Genomic DNA, 27962 nt, shown 5'->3' on the forward strand with positions numbered 1-27962 from the left:
ATTAGCTATTTGGTATCCTGATATACTGTTCATATGGAAAATAAGATACATACTTGATTTTTATCATTTTTATTTACCAATTTTTAGAATAATGAGTTGGTGCCCTAGAAATCTTTAAAGATAATTAATAAGGTCTCTTAAAAAGCATTATTATTAACTTATGATTTTTCATATATTTAATGTGCTTCAATCCACCATAGTCATTATTATAACTTAATGACCCCATCTCAATTGTCAGTGGAAGGTCCTTCAAGTTAGTGCCTCTATCTATTTTTTTCAATGTTTATTTCTTTTTGACAGAGAGAGGGAGAGAGAGAGAGAGAGAGGCAGCATGTGAGTGGGGGAGGGGCAGAGAGAGAGGGAGTCACAGAATTCCAAGCAGGCTCCAGGCTCTGAGCTGTCAGCACAGAACCTGACGCAGGGCTCGAACTCACAGACTGGGAGATCGTGACCTGAGCCGAAGTAGGACGCTTAACCGACTGAGCATCCAAGCACCCCTCTATCTATTCTTTTGACCCAGAATCAGGCTGGGTCTCTCCCAGCAGAGCAGCAGTGAGTGGAAACCGTGTAGACTTGTATCCCAACCAGACTTTCATGCTGTGACCTTGAATGTGACTCCAGTGGCCCAGGTCCTGCCAATTACCTAAATTCAAGTAGCAATAAACTACTTGATACCCTTGTAATGAACTCTGTTGTATTTAAGCCAAGAATCCAACTGATCTAAGAGAAAGAAGCAGAAATAGGGAGGCAAGTTAGGATAAGCTGGAGTACAAAAGCAAGTTCAGAAAAGTGATTGCAATGTAACATCATTTATGTAATATAAAACTACAAAATATAATAATATAAATAAAAGGTAGTATATAAGTAGTATAGCTATAGCATCGATAGACTGTGGATACTATATGTCAAAATCATGGGAGTGCTTGTGTCTTGAATGGTGGAGTGAGCAGAAGCAAAGACATGTAACTTTGGGTGGGAGTGGGTGGGTATAGGAGACTTTAACTATGGAAGGAGTTCAAAGCAGCTGGCCTGTGATCTATGTACTCCCTTTAGTACATGGATCCTTCAGGAAGCTGAAGAAAAAGGCAGCTTTTGCCAAAGGAAAAGGTATTCTTTGTCAATTGTACCTGTTGTACCTATTTACCTTGGGTAAGTAGATGAATGATATTTGTTACAAGGAAGAGAATTTATCTATTTAATGCATTTAACAGGCTGGCTCTGGCTATAGGATTACTTTTGCCAAATAAACTCAGAATCCAGGAAGCGCAGTTCCATAGCTAAGTAACACACTGGGATACAAAATGAAGTCTGTTAGGTACCTGAGAACCTCATTAGAGATCTCAACTATAATCGTGAGTCAGAGGGTATATTAGTTTGCTAGGGCTATAACAAAATATCATAACTCCCCACTCCAACCTTCTTTTTTTTTTTTTTAATGTTTATTATTTATTTTTTGAGAGAGAGAGAGAGAGAGAGATTGGTTGTGAGTAGGGGAGAGGCAGAGAGAGATGAAAACACAGAATCTGAAGCAGGTTCCAGGCTCTGAGCTATCAGCACACAGTCCGACATGGGGCTCAAACCCATGAACTATGAGATCATGACATGAGCTGAAGTCGGATACTTGACTGAATGACTCAGGTGCCACACCCTCCCCCAACCTTCTTAATAGTTTTATTAGTCTGCTCAGGCTGCCATAATAAGGCATTAGAGGCTGGGTAGCTTAAACAACAGAAAAACATTTTTTTCACAGTTCTGGAGGCTAAAAGTACAAGATCAAGATATCTTCAAGTTTGGTGTCTTCTGAGGCCTTTCTCCTTGGCTTGCAGATAGACAGCCACCTTCTGCTGTGTCCTCACATGGTCATCCCTCAGTCCTTGCTTTCTGTGTCCTAATCTTTTCTTGCAAAGACACCAGCCATATTAATTAGGACCAATCCATATGACTTCATTTTACTTTAATTACCTCTTTCTAAGCTCTATCCAAATACAGTCACATTCTGAGGTACTGGGAGTTAGGACTTCAATATATGAATGTTGATGGGACTTAATTCAGCCTCTAACGGGATATGTGTCCAATGTAAGAAGGAAGAGTCATGTAAGATTTTCCAGACTTCTGATTTGGCTGAGCTTTTCCATGACCTTTATCTTTGAGCTTATTACTTGATGCTGGGCAATATCTCTGAGTCATGTGAATCTGATCCTGGCTGTTAGCTTAAGCTATTTCTGTACTGTTTATTTTTTATAACAATAGATTGTAAGCAAATACGAAAAAATATTGTCAATCTGTATGTCTTCTGTAACATTCTTTGCAATTTACTTTCTTTTCAAGTTTTTTAAAATAGAAATAAAACAAGAGGGTAAGGAAGCTGATGTCTGAACAAAGGTAGTAACATAGGCTAGATAAGAACAAGGAAGTGTTGTATTAATTAAACAAGGAGGCTATTAGACTGATGTGGTTCTAATGCCCTGGCAACCTACTAAGCAAACCAAATTCTAACCCCGTAAATGCCTCAGTTAATGAAATTGAAACTAAGAACAACCCATCACAAACAGCCAAGTAGACTTTAATCTATTTAGAGCTAATCAATGATTTATTTGTTTTTGTGTATATAAGCCTCTTCCCAACTCCTGGGGGTAGAATGCTCCTAACCACCTCCTTGTTGGTGCTGCTTGGTTAGACTAGATTTTGCTGGGAAAGAAAGAAAGACAGAAAGAAAGAAAGACACAAAGAAAGAAAGACAAAGAAAGACAGAAAGAAAGAAAGACAGAAAGACAGAAAGAAAGAAAGAAAGAAAGAGAAAGGAAAGAAAAAGAAAGGAAAGAAAAGGAAAGAAAGGAAGGAAGGAAGACAGAAAGAAAGACAGAAAGAAAAGGAAAGGAAGGAAGGAAGGAAGAAAGAAAAGAAAGGAAGAAAGAAAGAAAAGAAAAAAAGAAAGGAAGAAAGGGAGAAAGAGAGAGAAAGAAATAAAGAACGGAGGGAGGGAAAAAGAAAGAAAAGAGAAAGAGAGAGAAAGAAAGAAAAAAAGAACGGAGGGAGGGAAAAAGAAAAGAGAAAGAGAGAGAAAGAAATAAAGAAAGAACGGAGGGAGGGAAAAAGAAAAGAGAAAGAGAGAGAAAGAAAGAACGGAGGGAGGGAAAAAGAAAAGAGAAAGAGAGAGAAAGAAATAAAGAATGGAGGGAGGGAGGGAGGAAGAGAAAGAAAGAAAGAAAGAAAGAAGAAAGAAAGAAAGAAAGAAAAAGGAAAGAAATCTTAAAATGTTTAACAAGCCTTACTTTAACTTCTAACAGAAGATCTGCAGAGGGAGGCAAAGAAAACCTGCCTGAACCCAGGGGCACGCAACCCCTCAAAGGGAAAGCAACCAACGGAAAGGAAAACCACCTATTGGACTAGCCAGGAGGCGGGGCCAGGATCCTCCCAATGTACGGACTCTGCACCGGAGGAGGAGGAGGAGGAGGAGGAGGAGGAGGAGGAGGAGGAGGGACGGCCCTGCGCAGGCGCAGGAGGGAGGGACCGCTTGGAGGCCGCTTGGGGCTCGCCTCCCGGGCGGTCTAGGCTAGGTCTGGGCCACCCGAGACTTCTTCACTTGGAGAGCCGGGTCCCATGGCGCTGCAGGGTATCCGGGTGTTGGAGCTGGCCGGCCTGGCCCCAGGCCCGTTCTGCGGTATGGTCCTCGCGGACTTCGGGGCCCAGGTGGTGCGTGTGGACCGGCCGGGCGCCAGAGGGGACGTCAGCTTCATGGCACGGGGCAAGCGCTCGCTGGCGGTGAACCTGAAGCGGCAGGACGGGGCATTGGTGCTGAGGCGCCTGTGCGCCCAGGCGGACGTGGTGCTGGAGCCCTTTCGCCACGGTGAGCCCCAGGCGCCTCCGCGGCTCCGACGGGGGACCAGACGCGGAAAGGTCCCCGCCGAAGGGAGGGGCTGGGCCGTACGAGCCCGTCACATCTAAGCTCTGTTGCCGACAGAACCTTTTCCTGTCACTGCCTTTCTAGATTTTTCTGTCGCGTTTGCTATTGTTGATCAGTCCCCCCATGAGATGATCTATACTTGGAATCTCAGATACTGAGGTTGCCCCTGTTCTCCTTATACCCATTTCTGCCCCCTTCCCCAGATTCTCTCTGTTTGTAATCACTCATTTGTGCTTGTCTTTCTTAATTATTTGAGAGTCCCGAATCCTGTGAGAATCTAAGGAAAGCCAAAGATTGCCTTCCTGGAAAATTGCATGTAGGTACACAGTCGTTTTTCTACCGTTTTGGGGGTTGGTGTACCCTCTGAAGCCTCTAGACCCAGGCTAACATTCTCTGCGGTAAATCCTGGTGTTCCAAGTTCCTTCCAGCTTCAGCTCAATTTGGTTTACAGTTTGCTTCCTGGAGCCACCTTTTCCATCCCCACTGTTTTCACCTTTTTATAGGCAGATGATGGCCAAATCTGTAATCGTACCTCCGTCTTTTAGAGCCATAGACCGCTGAAATACACAGACCGTGCACGTGTCTTAACTGGCTGTCTATCTCCCAGGCACTGCAACTTCCATAAATCCCAAAACAAGCACATTATCTTACCTCCGAGAATAATGTCTCCTCCTGTGTTACTTATTTTTTTATTTTTTATTTTTATTTTTATTTAAAATTTACATCCAAATTAGTTAGCATATGGTGCAACAATGATTTCAGGAATAGATTCCTTAGTGCCCCTTACCCATTTAGCCCACCCCCCACCCCCCACAGCCCCTCCAGCAACCCTCAGTTTGTTCTCCATATTTGAGTCTCTTATGTTTTGTCCCCCTCCCTGTTTTTATATTATTTTTGTTTCCCTTCCTTTGTGTTCATCTGTTTTGTCTCTTAAAGCCTATGTATGAGTGAAGTCATATATTTGTCTTTCTCTGACTAATTTCACTTAGCATAATACCCTCCAGTTCCATCCGCGTAGTTGCAAATGGCAAGATTTCATTGTTTTTGATTGCCGAGTAATACTCCATTATATATATATACCACATCTTCTTTATCCATTCATCCATCGAGGGACATTTGGGCTCTTTCCATACTTTGGCTATTGTTGATAGTGCTGTTATAAACATGGGGGTGCATGTGTCCCTTTGAAACAGCACATCTGTATCCCTTGGGTAAATACCTAGTAGTGCAATAGCTGGGTCATAGGGTAGTTCTATTTTTAGTTTATGGAACCCCCATACTGTTTTCCAGAGTGGCTGCACCAGCTTGCATTCCCATCCTCCTGTGTTATTTTTCTCATTAAATGGAACCAGTACTCTCCCAGCTGCCTGAATCCAAACCCTGTACTCTGCCCATGACTCCAAATATTGTTAACTGCATTTGCTTTCAGTTATCAGGAATCCAGACATTCTTCCTCCTTAGCTTCTATAGCTTCCTTCACGCTGTTGTAACAGCCTTTTTAAAGATGATGTGTGGGTCTAGCACAATTTGGATCCATTCTCAGCTCCCAGGGCAATCTTGCTCAAAGTACAAATCCAAAGCTTTGCCTGATATATAGCAGGAAGTCAGTAAATGTTTGGTGAATGAACTGAATATCTGTGGGGCACCAGGCATATTAAATGTTAAATCATTTATTCACACAGCCAGATTGGAGGATTATGATAATTTAATAATTAGGATTATATCATAATTTAATAATGCCCCATTTAAAGATAGAGGCTCAACATGGTTGACTCCACGATCTTGCAATTAGAAGGAAAATAGAGGGGTGCCTGGGTGGCTCAGCTCAGGTCATGATCTCGCGGTCCGTGGGTTGGAGCCCCACGTTGGGCTCTGTGCTGACAGCTCAGAGCCTGGAGCCTGCTTCAGATTCTGTGTCTCCTTCTCTCTGTGACTCTCCCCCGTTCATGCTCTGTCTCTCTCTGTCTCAAAAATAAACATTAAAAAAATTTTTTTTTTAAAAAGAAGGAAAATAGAGCTGTGAATACAGATGTAGCTGTCAGGTGAGAGGATTGTGGCTGGTGTTTAGGTAGAAGACTAGAGTTTTCTGTAATTTACTATAGCTTTAGGAAGACAAAACTGTAAATATATAGTCTTCATTATTTTTAATCCCAGGAGGTTAAAAATACTAGTTATCTGGATTTTGTGCAATAAATACTATACTTATTCATGAGAGCTCTTAGATGGTATTGTAGCAAATTTTATCACTGACATTTTGGTGAGCTTTGTTGTGAAGATGCCTATGCTAGGCACTTCAGAGACCCATGGAAACAGATCAGGTGTGAATTCTGCCAGAGGAGCTTCTAAACTGAGGGGAAGATGATGGAATATATACACAAAAGCACAGTGTGAGGTAGAAGGTGGCGGATGATGGGGGCACAGAAAAAGAAAAGACCTTAAAAGCTTTCGAAAGTGAATTTTTGACCAAATTCAGCCCCAGGGTAACTGTTCTAGGAGAACAAGCCATTTCTAATAAATTACTAAGGAGAGTATTTGGGGAACTATGAAGGCACTGACTAAAGGAAGGAATGGCCCACTATGGGGATTGCAGGAACTTGGATATGCCTGAAGGGAATTAAGGTGGGGCTGGAAGGAAATAGGATTTGGGGGCAGAAGTCACACATTCCAGAAATGGTGGCTTCACTCTGTGTCTTTAATTATTGGAAATGTGCTAAAACCCACAACAAACGTTATTGGTATGATTTGGAAGAGTGCCATTTTATGTTTGCCACAGAGAGAGGATTGTTCCTATCCTCAATTCATCCCTCTTAAAAAAAAAAAAAAAATCTTTGTTCCCTTTCTCTTAAGGTGTTATGGAAAAACTCCAGCTAGGCCCGGAGATTCTGCAGAGGGTGAATCCAAAGCTCATCTATGCCAGGTTGAGTGGATTTGGCCAGTCAGGAAGATTCTGCAGGGTAGCAGGCCATGACATCAACTATTTGGCTTTGTCAGGTATGTTGACAAAATAATTTCTCTACACCTTTTATTTTGTTCCCAGTCAAGATTTACAGTTACACCAACTAAAAAGAATTTTTTAAAGGTGAAAATTTAAATATTTATCAGAATCAATAAGGAGAGCATGGTTTGAAAAGAGTTGGTTTGTCATAGAACACTTATTCCCAACCCCTTTCCCTCTGACTTGACCCATTTGAGGGATAATATACTCTCACTAGTCACATTTACTTACTACATTTCTCACTACAATTCTCAGGCAAGACCCTGCCAGGAAGTAAGAGCCTTGGTGGTAATGGGGATGGCTGTTGTACAGTTCTAAAATGCTGATAGAGTTTGATCTGAACTCCCCTTTCTTTCCACCTCCATTCTGAATCATTGCCTGAGTCACCATTTTAGACTTCTGTGAATACCTGTAGCTTTCAGGTCATATTGTCACTTTATTAGAATTTTTGCCTGTGAGAACATGTCTTAGAATGGCCTGATCCTAGAATTCTAAGAAACTGTGTGTTGTTGAATAAAGGCCTCAAATTTCCTGTGAGTACACATTTAAAGATTGAGGATGAGAGTGTGGGTAGAATTGTTTTTTCCATCTATTTAAAAATAGAATTACTTTTATTTTTTCTTGTGTTTGATTATTTTCTTGCATCTCTAATAAGACTGAAAGTGGATCATAACTGTTGGTAAGCCATAATCTAAATTGCTAACAATAATTTTTTCCTCGAAACTCAGTGAGTAAAAACTTAGCAATAAAATTCTGAAAGTGTTAGTTGGAATAAAGTTTTAGAGAGAAAACAACAACAAAAGAAAACAAGGAGCCTTGTTGGGGGAAAAGCCTGTTTATAAATATGTTGACTAGGTTTAGATTTGGAAAAGCATCATGTACCGGTTTTCACCATGTCGGCAACTAGAATGATTGGTTATTTCTCATGAGATGTTCATGTATCTATTTAAAAGTGACATTAAATTTACATTTCGTGTTCCTTGATTTCTTTAAATTATGTAGGTATTCTGTCAAAGATTGGCAGAAGTGGTGAGAATCCGTATGCACCGCTGAATCTCCTGGCTGACTTTGGTGGTGGTGGCCTCATATGCACACTGGGCATCTTGTTGGCTCTTTTTCAACGCACACGCTCTGGCAAAGGTCAGGTCATTGATGCCAGCATGGTAAGTGTTAACTGGGGGAGGTGATAAGCCTACCAGTTGTTCTAAGTATGATAGATGGCTGCCTCAGATTGTTCTGTGAATAAGAGATAAATGAGATTTGAAGTTTGAATCCAAATTATCCAGGATATCCTTTTTTTTTTTTTAAATAGCCTCATATCCTTTCATTGAGTATCTTGTTTGCAGAATCAGTTTTCTAAACTTTTCATGACTCATCTGATTCCTGCGTTGGTTTCAACAATCTTCCCCTGCCATTTCTTGTGCTTAGAATACAGTTTTCAAGCAATCTTCATTAAAAACTGGGCTCGGGAAGGAAGTCTCCCTTAGCAAACAGAGAAGATTCTTAAGGGTGCTAGAGTAGCCAGTCTAGACTTTCCTGTTACAGTTTGCAGGGGAGACTCCAACATCATGAAGCTTCAGTTTTTTCACTGTCACGCACTGAGTACGTGCCTTGCCTTGCAGTATGCTAGGCGCTTTCCCTGTGCGATTTCTCCTAATCCTCAAAACACCAGTTCCACTTGGAATACTTTATTTGAAGAAAGGAGAAACTGAAGCATAGAAATGTGCCCAGGTTCTCACAGCCAGTTGATAAGAGCCCAATCCAGCATTCTACGTATGTATTTGCATTTGGACAGATCTTTGGAGGGAGAAGGAAGATGGGTTTGAGGAAGACAAGACTGGAGGCAGAGGGACAGTTACTGGGTTGTTGCTGGGAGATACGAGCAAGTACTAAAGTCATTGATGGTGGAACAGGTGTGGATCTGAGGGCTATTTGAGACATAAAATTGCCAGGATCTGGTGACGCGTTGGCAGTAAAGGGGGAGTGAGGAGTCAAGGGTGGCTCCCGTGTTTCTGGCTTGGATGACCTGGTGGATGGCATCACTGGCACCTTGGGGGCGGACTGCCAATGGAAGAGGCAGTATGGGTCAGTGGTTAAGAGCACGGATTCTGGCACCTGTTTCCTCCACCCCAGCTCTGCCGCTGACTGGTTCTGGGACTTGGGTGAGTTACTTACCTCCCTGTGCCTCGGCTTCTTCTTTGTAAAATGGAGACAGTAATGGTACCTGCCTCATAGCATTGTTAGAGAACTAAGCGAATTGATGCCTTGTTCAGTGTGTAAACAATGCCTGGCATAGAGGAGGTGCTATGTAAGAACTTGGTATTATTATTGTTGTTATTCTTGTATGATAAGAGGAATTCAGTTTGGGTCATTTCAAGTTTGAAGTCTCTTTCAGATATCCAGACAGAGTGAGTACTCGAAGTTAGAGACTAGAAACAGGTTTTATTGTCATTTGGAAGCCACATGAGACCGTGTGGTCCTCTAAGGAAGGGGACAGAGCACCATATTTGAAGAGTGGGCAGTAGAGGAGAAGTCAGGGCATAAGGAGAGCAAAGTGGAGAACCGAGGAGTGTTTCCATGGAAACGAAAGATAAAGAAAGTGCTAAAAGAAAAAAAAGGAATGGTCAGAGGGTCAGGTGTCAGTAGAGACCTCAAGAGTTTATTTATTTTTTATATATTTTTAAGTTTATTTATTGAGAGAGAGAAAGCGAACAGGGGAGAGGCAGAGAGAGGGGGGAATCCCAAGCAGGCTCCACACTGTCAGTGCAGAGCTTTACATAGAGCTTGAACTCACAAACCATGAGATCATGACCAGAGCTGAAATCAAGAGTCAGAGGCTCAACTGACTGAGCCACCCAGTTACCCGCCTCAAGAGTTTAGATCTGAACACTGTAAATTGGATTTGTCACTGGTGACCTTTTGCAAAAGCCGTTTCCATGGCCCTTATCTTGGGGGCTTGGCTTATGCTTCCTTCTCACAGGCTAAACCCTGTGCTATTTCTCTTCCTTCTGATACTTTTATCAGGATACATTTGCATGTCCTTTGCGTCCATCTCTAAAGTGTGGTGTGTGATTGATCTTTTTTTTCTTTTAATATTTATCTTAGAGAGAGAGAGAGAGAGAGAGAGAGAGAGAGAGAGAGAGAACAAGCAGGGAAGGGGCAGAGAGAGAGGGAAACAGAGGATCCAAAGCAGGCTCTGCACTGACAGCAGAGAGTCCGATATGGGGCTCAAACTCACGAACTGTGAACTCATCACCTAAGCTGAAGTTGGACACTTAACCCACTGAGCTACCAAGGCGCCCCTGTGACATACTATTTGGTATGTCAGCTGTCAGAGCCATAAAATCAGGTGTGTGTGAGATTTCAAGTTTAAAGGGAAAGTTGGGATGTCTCCAAAGATATAGCCAGTAACTGTGAGAAACTCCGTGGACCCCCAATTCCAGCTATTTGATATGAGGGTGCTTTGCTGGCCTTCTCCTTGGGGTTCAAGAATCATTAGGATCATAAAGCCGTGAGGGTAGGGAGGTAGTCTTCTCTGGAGAGCCACATGCATCCAGCCTTGTGACAATTATACCTGAAGATGTGAATCCATTCCTGTTATTTCAGAACTCAGTGGGAAGTTAGCATTCCCAAACTAGTTTGTCTGGACTCAGAAAACCTGTATATCTGCTGCTTATATTTTATGTTAATTGTGTAACTTTCTAGTGATTGTTAAGGTATATTAAATATTCAGATATAGTTTTCTTTGGCTTGGAGTCAAGCTAGAGTATCCTAAATTTAACTGTAATGTGGTTTACCTTTAAAATGTGATAGTTTCCTATTACCTATGTGTATGTGTTTATAGGTATTGAGACCAAAAGAAAGATTTTTTCAAAACCTCTTTGCTTTATTTTTAACTTTTTATGCTGACAGTTAAAAAAAAAATTTTTTTTTTTTACATTTATTTATTTTTGAGAAACAGAGTGAGACAAAGCATGAGCCGGAGAGGGGCACAGAGAGAAGGAGACACGGAATCTGAAGCAGGCTCCAGGCTCTGAGCAAGCGGTCAGCACAGAGCCCAATGCGGGGCTTGAACCCACAAACTGTGAGATGATGACCTGAGCCAAAGTCAGAGGCTCAACCGACTGAGGCACCCAGGTGCCCCTATCCTGAAAGTTTTTAATGTATATAATTATGGAGAGAATATATAATGAACTTCCGTGTACCCTCACTTGGCTTCAAACATTATCAACATTTGGCAGTCTTATTTGAAAAGAACAACAAAAGTAGTTCCTTCTAAGTCTTTTCTGAACTGTATTTTCTGAACTGAATAGTGGAGAAACCCTCTATCATAAACCTGTTCTAACACACTTTCTTGAAATATCAAGAAGTTGTGTAATTAGATACAGTCTTCCTGTACTCTAAGAAACATTGTTACACAAATGTTAAAAAAAAAAACTAAGTGGAAATTAATTGTTTTATAGTTTAAATGTCTAGATTCATATTGTATACTGTTTCTTTTCCAAAGGTGGAAGGAACGGCATACCTAAGTTCTTTTCTGTGGAAATCTCAACAAGTAGGACTATGGGAACGACCTCGAGGACAGAACATGCTAGATGGTGGAGCACCTTTCTACACAACCTACAGGACAGCAGATGGGGGCTTCATGGCTGTTGGAGCAATAGAACCCCAGTTCTACAAGCTGCTAATCAAAGGTAAGTAATATTCCTGTGCCTCTCCTGCTCCCTCCCCTTTTCTTGTGGGTGTTCTTTAACCTCGATTTTAGGCCTTTTAAATTCATTATGTCTTTTATTATATATCCACTTTATGATTATAATTATAATTATATTGTGGGGCATTTCCCTTATGTTTAAATTTACAGATACTTTCATAAGTCTATAAAATAGCTCAGAGTTTTAAAAAATAATCCATTTTATGCGAGTTCAATTTTTTGTTACATTTCATACTCAGCAGTGTTAGATATTTATGTTGCCCTTGCGTGCCCCTGTCTTATTCTCAGAAATGATGTGCTGGTTCTGCCAGTTCTTATTCCTTGATAGATGCCCCCATGGGGTGCCAGAGCACAGAGTGACTTCGGTGAATAAGATTCTGTTGGAATATGTTATTATCACTTGATGCTTCTACAGTTTACCTTTCTTGCAGATTCTTGTCTCATTTGCATGTGGCCACAAGTTAGCAGGAGAATTTGCAATCTCTTCTTCTCTAATTAAACAATCAGACTAACATTTTGTTCCTGTAACATGTTTGAATTTGAAGTTTACTTTACAGGTAAATGAATAGCTAAGAAGTTTTAGAATAGACATTGAAGAGGTATGACAAGCTGTTCATGGTGTGTCTGTCTTTTCAACTTCACGGTTGGAGTCTCATTATGTTTCGTAGCTTTTCAGATGCAATATACTACTCAAAGTTGTTTGCATATAGCTGAAATCATTGTTTTTTGCTAGCATCAGAAAGCGTTTTATGATCAACAATATTAACTTCACTAACTTAAATATAGTTGGAAAAACAAACAACAAGATGGTTTATGTAGATCATAAAAGTCTTTCTGTTCCAAAATTAAAACTAAGAATGGAAGGTATTAATTCAAAATTAGGGACAGAACAATGCTATATGAGGGGCTGAACACAGAGGGATCAACACCCTTACCTCAGTGGTGCAGGCAGGAGGGATATATAGCAAGGTGAAGTTTGTACCTGACATAAATCTTGTATATTTATGCATTGTCTATAGAGAATTTAAACGCAATAATAAAATTGACTAAACTTCAGTCCGTTTTTGTTTTTGTTTTTTTAGACAGAGTGTGAGTGGGGAAGAGGGGCAGAAGGGGAGAGGGAGAGAGAATCTTAAGCAGGCTGCGTGTTCAGCACAAAGCCCAACACAGGGCACAATCCATGCCCCTAGGATCATGACCTAAGCCAAAATCAAGAGTCGGACACTCAACGGACTGAGCCACCCAGGTGCCCATCAGTCAGCTTTTTGTCATCATCATTCACAGGCAATTCTAAATGACAATGGTAAAATAAACTCATTGAAAAAATTTTGTTAGGAGAGGCTGAGTGGCTCAGCTGGTCAAGCATCTGACTTCGTCTCAGGTCATGATCTCATGGTTTGTGAGTTCGAACCCCTTGTCAGGCTCTGTGCTGACAGCTTGGAGCCTGGAGCCTGCTCCAGATTCTGTGTCTTCCTCTCTCTGGCCCTCCCCAGCTTGCGCTCAGTCTCTTTCTCGCTCAAAAATAAATCAACAGAAAAAGAAAACAAATGTTAGTTTGAGTTCTAAACAATTGCTACAGCTATTGTTGAGTTCTAATAACATATGTAAGATCTATTAGCACATTTTTATACTTAGTCTTTAGTAAATATTACATAGAAATTATTCAGAGAACTCCCAATTTTACGGTGTCTCACTCCTGTGTTTTCTTTTAAAATTTGTATAGTTTCAACATCCACATTTAGGTCTATGTTAAATTATGATTAATTTTTTTGTATGGGGTGAGGTAGGGGTCCAACTTCATTGTTTTGCATATGGCTATCCAGTTTTCCCAGCACTGTTTGTCAAAAAGACTATTCTTTCTCCATTGAATGGTTTTGGCGTCTTTGTTGAAAATCAGTTGGCCATAATTGTAAGGGTTTATTTTTGGACTCAGTTCTCTTCCATTGATGTACATGTCTACCCTTATGTCATTACCACACTGTGTTGATCATTGTAGCTTTGTAGTAGGTTTGAAATTAGGAAGTGTGAGTCTTCCAATTTTGTTCTTTTTTAAGATTGACTATTCGGGGTCCCTTCCATTTCCATATGTATTGTTTTTAATGCTTATTATTATTGAGAGAGAGAGACAGAGTGTGAGTCAGGGAAGGGTAGAGAGAGAGGGAGACACAGAATCTGAAGCAGGCTCCAGGCTCTGAGCAATCTGCACAGAGCCTGTCACGGGGCTTGAACCCATGAACCACGAGATTATGACATGAAGCGAAGTTGGACGCCCAACCGACTGAGCCACCCAGGGGCCCCTCCATATGTATTTTAGAATCATCTTGCCAATTTCTGCAAAAAAGGCAGCTGGGATTTTGATAAGGGTTGTGCTGAATTGTGCATCAGTCTGGGGAGTATTGCCATCTTACCAGTATTAAGCCTTAATACCCATGAACATATATGATGCTTTTCATTTATAGAGGTCTAGAATTTTTCCATTGATACTTTGTAATTTTCAGTGCACACACCTGCACTTATTCTGCTAAATTTTTTTTTTTAATTTTTTTTTTCAACTTTTTTTTTTATTTATTTTTGGGACAGAGAGAGACAGAGCATGAACGGGGGAGGGGCAGAGAGAGAGAGGGAGACACAGAATCAGAAACAGGCTCCAGGCTCCGAGCCATCAGCCCAGAGCCTGATGCGGGGCTCGAACTCACGGACCGCGAGATCGTGACCTGGCTGAAGTCGGACGCTTAACCGACTGCGCCACCCAGGCGCCCCTATTCTGCTAAATTTATAGAAGAATTTTATTATTTTTGATGCAATTGTAAATGGTACATTTTTGTATTGTTCGTTATTAGTGTATAGAAATACATAGTAAGTAGTTACTTTTGTATATTGATCTTATTTCCTGCAACCTCACTGAGCTCATTTTTCTTCTAAGTGTGGATCTCTGAGTTTATCTTGCTTGATTTCCTTGAGATTCTTGGATGTGCAAGTAATTTGTTTTTCATCAAATTTGGGAATTTTTCAGACATTTTTTCTTCTAGGATTTTCTCTGCCTTTTTCTGTCTCTCTTCTTGTGAGACTCCCTTAATGCATATGTTGGTATTTGTGTGTGTGTATGTACACATTTAGCTTTCTTGTAACAAAACAGCTTGTGGACTTTACCATTTAAAATTGAGCATCATCTTTCCTTTCCAGTAAAACAGAAAGAAAAATTAAAAATAAACGGGAACAAAATTACAATAGACAATGTCAATTTCACATAAGATCCTACAGGTTCTTCTGATTCTCCCCTCAAGTGGCAGGGCTCAAGTTATCATTAGGAGAGAATTGTATTTTAAATTTGTTTTTTTTTTTTTTTTCAACGTTTATTTATTTTTGGGACAGAGAGAGACAGAGCATGAACGGGGGAGGGGCAGAGAGAGAGGGAGACACAGAATCGGAAACAGGCTCCAGGCTCTGAGCCGTCAGCCCAGAGCCTGACGCGGGGCTCGAACTCACGGACCGTGAGATCGTGACCTGGCTGAAGTCGGACGCTTAACCGACTGCGCCACCCAGGCGCCCCGAGAATTGTATTTTAAAAATGTCATCTAAAACTGCAAAGATGTCCGTTAAGCATCATAATTAAACATGCCAGCGGAGAAGCCATGTTGTCAAAGGCTCACCCAAACATCTCAAACTCACCCTTTGCTGACCTTCTATAACCCCATTTTTTTAATTTCTTTTTTCTTTTTTTTAAACAGGAGAAAGTAGGCAGATAAATGTTGGTAAATGCTAACCTTCCATATTCATATACAGACACAGAGTAATCTCTGAGCCCAATAGAAAGAGAAAGGAGGGAGAAAGCTAGAGTTCTATGTACTACTACACAGGGGCCTACCACCGTCCAGCTTCCAGCAGAGCTAAGGGAGTAGAAAATTTTTCTTTTTCCCACAGAGCACAGTAGCATTGATTCCATTAAGTTTTTGTTGGGACAGGAAGGGATAAAAATTGAATGTCGAAGAGAAAGGGGTAGAGATTCTTTTCCCACTGTATTCTGCTCATGGTATTTCCCCCCCAAATAAGTTGAAAACCATGGTGTAATGGGAGAGAAAAGAGACTTCAAAAAAACAGGACAAATGAGCTAAGGTAGGGGTGGGGGGAAGGACTGCAACTTGCTCCCAGGGACTGGAGAAAATCCCAAAAGGAAGGTTGGAACCTGTTAATGTTCCATTAGTCATCTTCCCCTTCCTCCCCCTCGTCGTCGTCTCCATCACCTTCATCCTCATCTCCTTATTCATCAGTATCTTCCAGTCTTTCCCCCCCTCCCCCTCCTTCTCCGTTCCCATCTTCATCATCCATATTGGGAACCAAGTAGTACTTGAATGAATTTGATCAAATATCCTCTTTGATGACATCTCCTAACTCATCTGCACCTGCATCAGAATGGTCAGGAAACCAGGTGAAGAAGCTTTCTGGTTCCTCATGCTGTCTCTTTCCGCTGGCTTTCTTCTGCATTTGACTTGGACATTTCATCAAATCCTTTCAAGATTTCCGTCTGATTTCAGTAGCTTTTGAAGATGGATCACCACTCTCATTCAGATGAAATTCTTTGGAGAGACCTTTATTTTCAAAGTAAGGGTTTTCATCAAAATAAAAATCTATCCTGTAACTTGATTTAATATCTTCAAATGCTGTCACTTCACCTCTTGTCAAGTAATGTAGTGCCTCTTCATCTTCCTTCCCAAGCAGTGCAGACACTTGTGGGTGGTTGACAAAGGTTGTTACCCCCTTGTGGGATTTTGGCAGTCGATTCCAACTTCTTCTGAAAAAATGGTTGGCAGAGTTTCTTATATTTCTGTTCTACTTTTAAAGTCTTCTCACTGGCTTATTCATTAAGTCTGTCTGTTCCATTTTGTACTTCATCAGGATGTTCAGTTGTTGGCTGTTCTTGTTCTCCCTTTGGCAGGGGTTGACAGGGTGCTGTCTCCTCTGGCTTGGAGGCAAGAGGCAGTCTCAGTTTCTTCATTTGAGGTGAGAGTGAAGACTGGCATTTGGGGGCCATGCTGTGAAGAGAGTCCAGGAAACAAGGGAAGACGCATGCCTGGAAGAAGCTCTGATGACTCCATATTTTGGTATTCTTGATGGTGTCTTACAGGTCTCTGAGGTTCTGTTCATTTTTCTTTATTCTCTTTTTGTTATTCTCTTTTCTTTCTTTCCTCAGTGTACCTCTTTTTGAGTTCGCTGATTCTTTCTCTTGTCAGTTCATGTCTGTTGCTGAGTCCTTCTTTTTAAAAAACATTTTTTTTTAATGTTTTATTTATGCTTGAGAGAAAGAGAGACAGAGCATGAATGAGGGAGGGGCACAGCAAGAGAGGGAGACACAGAATCTGAAACAGGCTCCAGGCTCTGAGCTGTCAGCACAGAGCCCAACGTGGGGCTCGAACTCACGGACCGTGAGATCATGACCTGAGCCAAAGTTGGACGCTCAACCAACTGAGCCACCCAGGTGCCCCTTGCTGAGTCCTTCTAATGAAAGTTTTATTTGTTATATACTTTTCAATTCCAGAATTTCTATTTGGCTTTCTTTTTTAACAATCTAACTCTTTACTGATATTCTCTTTGATTAGACATCATTCTCAAATTTTGTTGAATTTTTCAGACATGGTTTCCTTCAGTGCTTGGAATATATTTAAAATAACTAGTTGATTTAAAGTCTTTGTCTAGTAAGTCCAGTATTTGGATTTTTCAGGGACAGTTTCTGTTGATTCCTTTTTGTCTTGTGTAAGGGCCACATTGGCTTCCTTCTTTGCATGTCTCACAAGTTTTGTTGAAATTGGATATTTGAAATAATGTAAAATGACCACTTGGGAAATCAGGTCTTCACTTCCCTTCCCTGTCCCCTATCCTGGATTTATTATTGCTGCTATTTGTTTATGTAATGACTTTCTTGGACTAAATCTGTGTTCTTTGGTATGTGCAGACACAGGAGTCTGTCTGGTTAGCTTGATCATCAGGTAATAATTGGATAGAGATGTCCTTAAATGCCTTGAACCAATAAATTTCCCATCCTTTTCTGTGTCTTTACTTCTTGCTTGTGCAGACTCAGGGTCAGCCAGAGGTGAAAGATTAGGACCTTCTCAGATCTTTCCTGGGCATACTCATAGCCCTATATATGTGCCTTCTAAATTCCCGGAAAGATGTTGGAGCATTTCAAAGCCCCCCATGAACATCCTATTCCCCACTTTTTTTCTTTTGTTTGTCAGCTTCTTGTTATCCCAACAGGGAATGCCACCTCAGATAGCTATGATATTAAATAGTTGTCACTGATTTTTTTTTTTTTTTTTTTTTGATAAATGTTAACAGTGTTCCAGAAATAAGGCATTGTGAGCTCCAAGTCAGATCAAATAAAGACAAGCCATGAGAACGGAGCCTTTCAGGGAGCTGCTAGACAAATGGCAGTTCTTGGGGGATGGGATTTGGGGGAAGCTCTCAACTCATTTCAGTCCTGCCGTGGCTGTTACCCTGCTAGTTGTTTTACAGAGCTGTGACTGAGAGCCTGTTGGTTTTCATGACTACCACAGAGCTGGGGAGAGAGGGAGAAATTAGTGCAAGTTCCAATACCACAGGGCTTACTGATCTTATGAGATGCAGTTGTTTTTCCTAAATAAATGCTCTTTGGATTGTTGTAAACTTTTAATTTCCAGAGTTACAAAAAAGTTCATTCTGACAGTTTGTGCCAGGGTTCTGTTGCTTTTATGCAAGAACAGGTTTCTGAAGGTTCTTGCTCTGCCATTCCAGAAGTTAACTTCCCTCCTTGGCATGTCTTATTGTTATCTTAAAACATATGTGTTTGGAATGATCATTTCTAACATCCACACTCCACCACAAGGAGTGAATTTTTCTGGAAATATTGAAAATGAAACGAGACATTATTCTAGCAGGCTGATTGCTCCAGCCCTTCATCTTCTGACCACTTTCTCCTGGGCTTTCTCTTTCTAAGTCTAAACTCTGTAACCACTCTGATTTTTTACAGCCTCCTCTCTTTGTATCCACAGCCTTGTATGGTGTCCTTAACCTCCTCTCTCCGTTCAAACTTCACGAGGGATCCTTGGCTGACAGGTGGTTTGTGCTTCAGGCCGGCTCACCATGTTAAACCAGCTTTGGGGAATCTACATAGTCCATGCCAAAATGCCACAGCATTCTCTTTCTTTCACAATATTTATTTACAAAAGTACTACTTTTATTAATCACGTATACATTACTTCTCTCTCAGGCCCAGCTGGACAAGCTGCCACATCTATACTGATTTTATTACCTTATTCATTTTATCTTATATTTGAGATCTTTGAGACCATACTTTAATCTTAACATAATACACAAGGTTTTTATAAGGTAAAAATTCTACTGTACTGTGTCTCTGCTGCTTTCTGGGGCAAAAAAAATCTGTAAATACAGAGAATTTCATGACGTTTTGAGATAACAAGACACTTATAAGTATATTCAGATAAGCAGTAGAGAATTTTTAAGTTGTTTTAAAATTTCAAAATCTTATTAAAAGAAAAGCAGACAATAACGAGTGTTGTCAAGGTTGTGAGGAAACTGCAACCCCCTATGCATTACTAGTGGGAATGTAATATGGCAGGTCCTCAAAAAATTAAATAGAATTTCTATAAATTTTATGCTACCACAATTTTTAAAAGATGAAAAGTAATTCAAAATAATACGTGTCTTAGAAAAGAATGTAATACAGAATTTGTAAAGAAGTAAAAATTCTCTCTTGTTCTTTCACTTGGGGGAGGTTTGGGATGTGGCTTTCAAGAACTTTTTTCTGTGCACATACCAACACAGTTGTTTTATTTATTTATAAATTGTATTTATATATAATATAAAATTATCCAAACTTACAATTAATAGCTGTCTTTTTGTATTCAGCAGTATACTAAAGATGTCCTTTCTTGTCAATACAAAAATTCTGCACCCTCATGATATACCTAGCAGCCATATGAAACTGTATGGTACGCCTGTACTAAAATTTAAATGTTTCCTTATTCAAGTTCATTTACGTTTTTTCCACAGCTTTGCATTGTAACAAATATTTATTATTTACTAATAAACATTAATCTTTGTACATGTATCATTGCATACTTACAACATGAATTTTTAACTGTTTAATATATGCCTAATATTGTGTTACAAAGCAGTAAAGTTTATGGCATGTACTTAAAATAATAAGTATTTTGTGTAATTGTGTGTATGTATATGTGTTACATGTATATATAAGATCACTTTTTGGAAATCGAAACATACTTTCCCAGGTTTTAAATAGTCTGAGTCTATAGGCCAGTACTTAAAAGTCTGTTTAAATTTAATAATTGATTATGCTATAAAAACTAGCTGCAATCTACAATTATATTCATGTAGGGGAGTGGTTTTAGAGTTCCATACAGGAATGTCAAGAGCACAAGAAACAGCCTATCCTAAACCATTGGTAGTTAGTCCTGTGGCCTTGATCAGAGTCATGGGCAGGATAGGAAACTATGGGCTGAGAAAGGATAATAAGACAGTGGAAAAGCTGGGGTGTCAGAATTAGGGGTAGGAGCTGAAGTCTTTTGATTTCTAGTATTTTTTCCAGTATACAAACTTTAACCTGTGAGACCATTAATCTCAAATATAACATCTGTTACAGGGAGAGCATATTGGATCCAATTTTATTTAGTATTATGATTCTGATCACATTCTGATTAAAAAAAAAAAAACTGAAAAGCATGCAAAGATATTTATAACAGTAGCTATGATCTAAATCACTATTTTTTGGCTAATTGGCCACTTTATTTGTTTTTCAATCACAGAGTTTGGGGTAGTCAGGAAAAAGAAGAAAAGTAAAAGACATCCTTAGGAACATTTTTGTGTGTGTGTAGATTATAGTGATAAACCTGAAGTAATGGCTCAGTGTTTTTCCTCGTATATGAATGGGTCAGAGGAAAATTTACTTGTTATCCCACAGGTGTCTTTTCACAACTATCCAGAACTATGTGAGTTCTCCTTATTTCCTTATATATCCCAAAACCCTAAGAAGGGCCTGCAGTATTCATATCTACTTTCCTCTATAGGGATTTTCTTCTTCAAAGCAGCTTACATGCAATTAATTAGTCATCGTTCTTCTACATGATAGGGAAGGAAAGGATGACAAAAGTGAGAATTATTAGATTAACTTGACTGAACTTCTGCAAAATCACATGCATACGAAGGTCCTTTCATGATTATTCCACTCTAAGATCCACATTTAAAAACCCTCTTCCTTGTGGGAATAGAAAATGACATTTACACCAAACTCTAGTAAAGTAGCTTTTGGGGTATAATTTAATCAGCACTGGAGTTCAGGTGTGTCTGCAGGGGTAGGTGCTTGTAGTTAATAAAGGAAGCAGTGAGCAGGTCCTGGGCCGAGAAGCCATCCTTTCTGTTAAATCCCCAGCTGAATGCTTTCATTTTCTCTCCACTATGTGTTGATGAGCTTTTCATGATCCCCTTCATGCTTGACACAAAAGTCTGTGTGCCCCGTTCATGATTTGACTGGTTGACCACTTTCTGTCCTGTTTGCTGTAGGAACAATTTTTTGCATGGGTCTTTGGTTTCCTTACAAATCCTTTGTTCCTAGTTCACAGCAGTTTTGTAAAAGGGTAATGAGTCAAATATCACTGCTTGACTAGAGCTCTTTTATTTGTCCAAAATAAAGGGAGACGAATATTACATGTTAAATTGCAATCTTGAATTTAATCATTTATCTTCAGGCTTCTTCCTTAAAAACTGGGATAGTCATGTGTAAAGTTGTTTAAATTTTATATTTCGTAGGGTTTGGGAACACTATATAAAATGTGGGGTTATTTGAAATCAGTATGACAGATAATAACATCTTGAGGAAATTTCTTTTTGAAAACCTACTCAGGGAAAAATCAATTTCTGGAAACTAGACCTTTACAAATAGACTACTTTTGGTGAAATGTAAATAATAAAATCTTGGCAGTAGCAAGTCTGTTTTCAGTCTTGCTACCCTATTACCTTTGCCCTTTCCGGCTACTGGCTCCAAGTTGAGTTTGAATTTTGTCTCTTGACCCATCTGAGAAACCCTTAAAGACACCCTATTTGGGACACTATGGTGAGGTCAAAACTCATTTTATTGACTATAACCACTCCACCCAAAGCATAATAATTTAAGAAATTGTGCTTTTATTCTCAGGACTTGGACTAAAGTCTGATGAGCTTCCTAATCAAATGAGCATGACTGATTGGCCAGAAATGAAGAGGAGATTCGCAGAGGTATTTGCAAAGAAGACCAAAGAAGAGTGGTGTCAGATCTTCGATGGCACAGATGCGTGTGTGACTCCAGTTCTGACGTTTGAAGAGGTCACCCAGCATGATCATAACAAAGAACGAGGCTCATTTATCACTGATGAGGAGCAGAGTGTGAGTCCCCGCCCTGCACCTCTGCTGTCAGACACCCCCGCTGTCCCTTCTTCCAAGAGGGATCCTTTTGTAGGAGAACATACTGAAGAGATACTTCAAGAGTTTGGGTTCAGTCAGGTAGAGATCAATCAGCTTACCTCAGATAAAATCATTGAAATTAATAAGCCACGAGCTAATCTCTAAATTCCAGGCCTCACAGCTCAAGTGAATTGAATATTACGTGTTCAGTGTGGGATAATACATAAAATTGTGTGCACAGAAACACGAAGGAACAGCATCCTGGTAGACCAGCTGTTCTAATCAAGAAACAAGACTATGAGTACACAGTAATGATTGAATTCTGAAAATGGTTAACATGATTATTGATTTAGGAATGTTTTTAGTTTACTAATATTAAATTGTGGCCGTTTTTCTGCTTTTCAATTTACTTGATAGATTATATTTTTAATATTAAGATATGAATCATATACTTTCAATGGATGAATATAATGGTTTTTATTAAATAAAGCCTTTCCCCCCCTAAAGTTTACTTCTGCTTTTAAGTTTCTGAAGTTTTCAAGAAAGTCCTTGAAATAGCACTTAAAAAGCAATTTGTGACTCATTTAAATAACGTTGGCTCTACTATTTACCAAAATGAAGTCCTTAGAAAAGTCTGATCCTTTTAATGTGGTAAGAAAATCTTTCAGCCAGCATCTTTGAATTGTAATTTTAGAAAACGTTCTTGATGTTTCCTTCAGATAACCCCCACTGTCCATCTAGACCATAGGACTAGAGCCCGGCTCTGTGTGGCTGCCTCTTAGCATCACCTACCATATCTCTTAGTAAATTGCCACCATCAGACAATCCTGCTAGACTCTTCCTCCTCTTACAGGTTTCTGGCCTCAATTCCCATCACATCTGCCTCTGCCCTCAGTGTGCCCATGGCTTACCCCTCACTTCATTCAGGCCACTGCCCAAATGTCACCTTAGGGAGTACCCTTTCCTGACCCCTCCCAAAAAAGGCAGCCACTTTATCACTTTCTTTCCCCTCTCCCGTTTCATTTTTCTTCACCTCGTGTATTATTACTGACATTATACTGATTAACCCCAGCCCTCTTAACCAACTATCTCTTAACCAGTGCACGCTAGAATGGAAGCTTTAGGAAGGGCTTTATAGGTTTTGTTCACTGTTAAATCCTCACTTCCTAGATCAGTGCCTGGCTCATAGTGGAAACTTTGTAAATATTTATTAAAGAAGTGAATCTCAATAGTGAAGTGCTGTCAGTGTTCATCTTCATGGCTCCATACCGATCCGCTCTGCCCAACATCCATTGCTGCCTTCATTCAGACCCCTATTACCTCTTTCCTGGACCACTGCTCTGCTTGCCTACCTGACTTACACCTCCAGTACCATTGCCGCCGCCGCCGCCTTCTTTTTCTTCTTCTTCTTCTTCTTCTTCTTCTTCTTCTTCTTCTTCTTCTTTATCCTGTTACTCTACTGGTAATCTTTACCACATCAAACTGGTCTTTTCATTCTGTAAGATTCTTCAATGGTTCTCTTTTCTTTTCCTTATGTAACAAATATAAATCCATTTATGTAGCGTATCAACCCTTTTTTATAATAAGACTTCTACCTAGCTGTTCAGTCCCATCTCCGCAGCATCTCTACTTTCTATTGGACTGACTCAAGTTTCTAATTATGTGATGGTCTCTTTTGCTTCCATTCCTTTCCATATTCTGTGACATTTTCCAGGGATAACAGTACTCCTAGCCCCTTTTGCTCCAGCTTGTTGATTTAGCAAATTTAGACTTGGCTCAAACAGCCTTCTTTGTGAAACTTCCTGTGTTTCTCAGCCCTAGGGCAGTTTTATACAATGATTATAAAATTTGAGTCAAGTATCAGTTGGGTTCAAATATCACTCAATCACTGTGGTATCTAAGACAATGCCTGTGATGTGCCTGGAACATCCTAGGTGCTCAGTGATTACTAGTTTTGTTCTTAGGGGTCCTTCCTAGGTTTCCATTGCACTTTGTACATATCTCCAAGGATAGTCATTGCTTTTAGTGTAGCTTACATAACTCTTCACTAGGTTATAAGCTCCCAGAGTTGCTCTAGCACACACACAAGAGAATAATCTAGAGATACATTAAAATACAGATTCCTAGGCCCGACCCTAGAGATTCTAATACAGAGTGTCTAAGGCAAGACTCATGAATTTGCATTTTTGCCAAGCTTCCAGGTGATTATAATGCTCCTGGTTCAAAGACCACACTTTGAGTGCCACTGTCCTAATGGATATGAACAAAGTCTTTTCCCCTTTGCTACTGTCATAATAGGTGCTCAAAAAATATCTCTTGAAGGGTTAATGAGGGAAAGAATAAAAGCCAGTTGGCAAAAATCTGTAAATAAGCAGATGGGCTAGCTCAAAATATTGATTTCTGTGATTAATCGATTTTATACCAAATGTTTGAATGAAAAAATTGGTTTCTGTAGTTTATACTTTTTAAAGAATACAGGTCTATAAATAAGGCTAATAGATTTTGTTAATGACCCATACTTTTCTTCTGAAGAGTCTAAGACCCTGTATAGAAAATGTACACTTCCTCTTTGGTTCTCTTTTGACAAACTGTAGACTTAGAAATGGGCAAGAGTGTAGGTGAGAAGAAAATAGGAGGCTCTAAGGAGGATGGAGGAGTAGCAGGCAATTGAAGATGGCAAATTCTAGTGAAAGACAGATTATATTCTTGAATACATAGGAGTTTTATTCTTGCATGTGTAGTTCAATATACACTGATTTACACTTTTGATCCTACAACGTAGGAAGTGATGGGATGCTACACACTGTATGGCGATGAATCAAATGACATGGAATAAGGTGACTGGTTGCATCCAGGCCTCTGTGCACATTTTAGGCTTCATCAAAGGAGACACAAGTGTCACAGGGGTAGTTGAAGCAGGGGTACAATGAGTTCTCATCTCATTGTACAGATGAGAACACAGGGCTCAGATGGTCTTAAAACCTTCTTAGTTCGTATCTCCCTTTGTGTCTGAGTAACTTTTTCATGGTGCCTCTTGGCCAAAAGAAATATCTAACCATTCCATTTGTAAAGAATTAGGTCCCAACAGCTTAAGTATTTATGCCCTAATAACTAACTGTTTGAGAAAACACACATACATTGAGAGAAAGCACTTTTATTTCATTTTTAACACTCTTACTTATAGGTCACATATGTGTTGGACACTATGCAGCTTCTCATGCCTTGAAATAATATTGGGCACCACTACCCTCATTTTCTGTTCAGTACTTGCTTTTCATACAGTACTTGCTTTTTATCGTGATTGTGGGAAATCCAGCCTCACAGAAATACGTAATCATTGAAAGGATTGTAGTGCAATCTTAGGTTGAAAGGATGAACTACCTCACTGATAGTTCATGGGGTATCTGACAGATGTTGAGTTTCACTCTGTTTACTATCTTCAAAACTTTAAATATCCTGAGGCACCCCTTTGAGGTCACTGTGGTGCCCGGGGCATCTTGGCACACAGTTTGGGAACCACCAGTTTTAAGTGATTTGCCCAGGAAGATACTGGTAGGAAGAGGCAGAACCAGAATTTAAATTTTAATATTCTGACTCCGAGTCTTGCTCTTATACCATTTTTAAGGCCCTTCCTATAAGATTGTGTTCCTCTTGCCACAGGAACTTTTCATTTGAACTCAGGATCCAGCAAGGAAAATATGACCCACTCAGAGTCTTTAAATTAGAGGAAATTTATTCTTACACCATAAACAAAAATAAACTCAAAATGGATTAAAGACCTACATGTGAAACCATAAGATTCCTAGAAGAAAATAGGTAGTAATTTCTTTGACATCAGCTGTAGAAATATTTTACAAGATATGTATCCTCTGGCAAGGAAAACAAAAACAAAATTAAACTATTGATTCTACATCAAAATAAATAGCTTTTGCCCAGCAAAGGAAACCATCGTCAGAACAAAAGGGCAACCAATTGAATGGGAGAAGATATCTGCAGATGATATATCCAATAAAGGGTTAATATCCAAACTATGTAAACAATTTATACAACTCAACACCAAAAAAAGAAATTATCCAATTAAAAATGAGCAGAGGACCTGAATAGACATTTTTCCAAAGAAGATATACAGATGGCAAACAGACACATGAAAAGATCCTCAACATCACTCATCACCAGGGAAACACAACTTAAAACCACATTGAGACAACCACTTTACGGCTGTCAGAATGGCTAAAGTCAAAAACAACAAATGACAAGTGTTGGAGAAGATGTGGAGAAAAAGGAACTCTCGTGCACTGTTGGTGGGAATGTAAACTGGTGCAGCCAGTGAGGAAAACAGGATGGAGTTTCCTCAAAAGAAAAATAGAATTACCTTACGATCCAGTAATTCCACTACTTGGTATTTACACAAAGAAAACAAAAACATTACTTTGAAAAGACATATGCATCCCTATGTTTATTGCAGCATTATTTATAATAGCCAAGATATGGAAGCAACTCAGCCAAGATGGATGAAGAAGATGTGTGTGTGTGTGCATATATATGTATATAATGGGATATTACCCATGTAAAACGTGAACTTTTGGAGCACCTGGGTGGCTCAGTCTGTTAAGTGTCCAACTTCGACTCAGGTCTCGATCTCAATGTTCATGAGTTCAAGCCCCGTGTTTGTGAGTTCAAGCACCGTGTTGGGCTCTGTGCTGACAGCTCAGAACCTGAGCCTGATTCAGATTGTGTCTCCCTCTCTCTCTGCCCCTCCCCTGCTTGCACATACTCTCTCTTTCAAAAATAAACAAACAAACAAACAAAGATGAACTCTTGCCATTTGCGACAACATGGATGGACTTATAGGGTATAGTCCTAAGTGAACGAGAAAGACAGATACCATGATTTCGCTCCTATGTGGAATTTAAAAAACAAAGCAAAGAAAAAAGGAGAAAAATAAACAACAAACCCAGACTCTTAAATACAGAGAACAAACTGGTGGTTGCCAGAGGGGAGGTGGGTGGGGGGATGGGTGAAATATCAATCAATCAATCAGGAAATTTAATATAGGGAATTACACTGGTGACATAAGTGCTGAGAAGCCCAGGGGACAGTGAAGCAACCCAGATATAAACAGCAATGGGAAGCCAGGGCCACTCCTATGGCTGCAGGAACAATGGGGAAGGCAGTGTTACCGGGATCCTGAAGCTAAGTTTGCTTGGTGGAAGCTAGACCCATCGTGGAGATGCAGCCACTACCACAGACGGCTCAGGAAGGAGAAATGGAGGGAGGGAAATACCAGGATCTTCTCTCCTGGCCCCAGTCTTCCCACCAATGCCTTTCATTGGCCAAATCTACCTAGAAGCAAGGGAACCTGGGAAGTGTAGTGTCTTATGATACAGAGCCTGTGAGGAGGAACAGGGAATGGACCTGAGCAAACAGGCTGTTGACTGGTTCTACAGAATTTCGTGTATGCACTTTATTCACTCAGTAATTCCTTTAGCAAATATTTGTTGAGGACCTACTAGGTGCCAGGTATCATGCTACACCTGGGGATTACCATAATGACAGAAATGGACCTGATCACTGCTTTTAAAGGGATCAAAGACTAACAGAAGAAATAGAATAAACACAGAATTATCTAGTTGGAAAATGTGTTAAATGCAATGAAGGGAAATAGCACAGTGCTGAGACAGGCTAGAGATTGGAGAAAGGGTGCAGCCTCTCACGGCTGTAAATCTAGTTAGCTGATTCTTGAGGTGTGTGTGCAGAAACTTGTGTTCAGGAAAATACAGAATATTTATGTCTAGACAAAGTTTAGAAGAAGATATTGATGTATTTATTCATGTTTTGACTTACGACCTGCATAATACAGCTTCATTGTCTCAAAGCTGTGCATGTGATTGTGTGTAAGTGTGTGT

At 40.0% G+C, this 27962-nt stretch overlaps 1 protein-coding gene and 1 pseudogene across 1 annotated transcript; one reads left to right on the forward strand and one right to left on the reverse strand.

Moving 5' to 3' along the window:
* Window positions 1-3501: 3501 nt before the first annotated feature.
* Window positions 3502-22567, forward strand: AMACR (alpha-methylacyl-CoA racemase). The gene is made up of 5 exons (XM_030331677.2): window positions 3502-3847; window positions 6752-6895; window positions 7902-8062; window positions 11407-11593; window positions 21812-22567. The coding sequence occupies exons 1-5, from the start codon at window positions 3601-3603 to the stop codon at window positions 22219-22221; spliced, it is 1149 nt and encodes a 382-aa protein (XP_030187537.1). The 5' UTR covers window positions 3502-3600; the 3' UTR covers window positions 22222-22567.
* On the reverse strand, window positions 15808-16654 carry LOC115524911 (annotated as a pseudogene).
* Window positions 22568-27962: the final 5395 nt, after the last annotated feature.

The sequence above is a fragment of the Lynx canadensis genome, chromosome A1 (assembly GCF_007474595.2).
Source record: "Lynx canadensis isolate LIC74 chromosome A1, mLynCan4.pri.v2, whole genome shotgun sequence".
In the NCBI taxonomy this organism is placed as follows: Eukaryota; Metazoa; Chordata; class Mammalia; order Carnivora; family Felidae; genus Lynx; species Lynx canadensis.

Coding starts and splice junctions, on each gene's coding strand:
- AMACR (XM_030331677.2), top strand. CDS start 3,601: ATGGCGCTGCAGGGTATCCGGGTGTTGGAGCTGGCCGGCCTGGCCCCA. Junction 8,063..11,406: donor AGGTCATTGATGCCAGCATG/GTAAGTGTTAAC, acceptor TCTTTTCCAAAG/GTGGAAGGAACGGCATACCT. Junction 11,594..21,811: donor CTACAAGCTGCTAATCAAAG/GTAAGTAATATT, acceptor TTTTATTCTCAG/GACTTGGACTAAAGTCTGAT.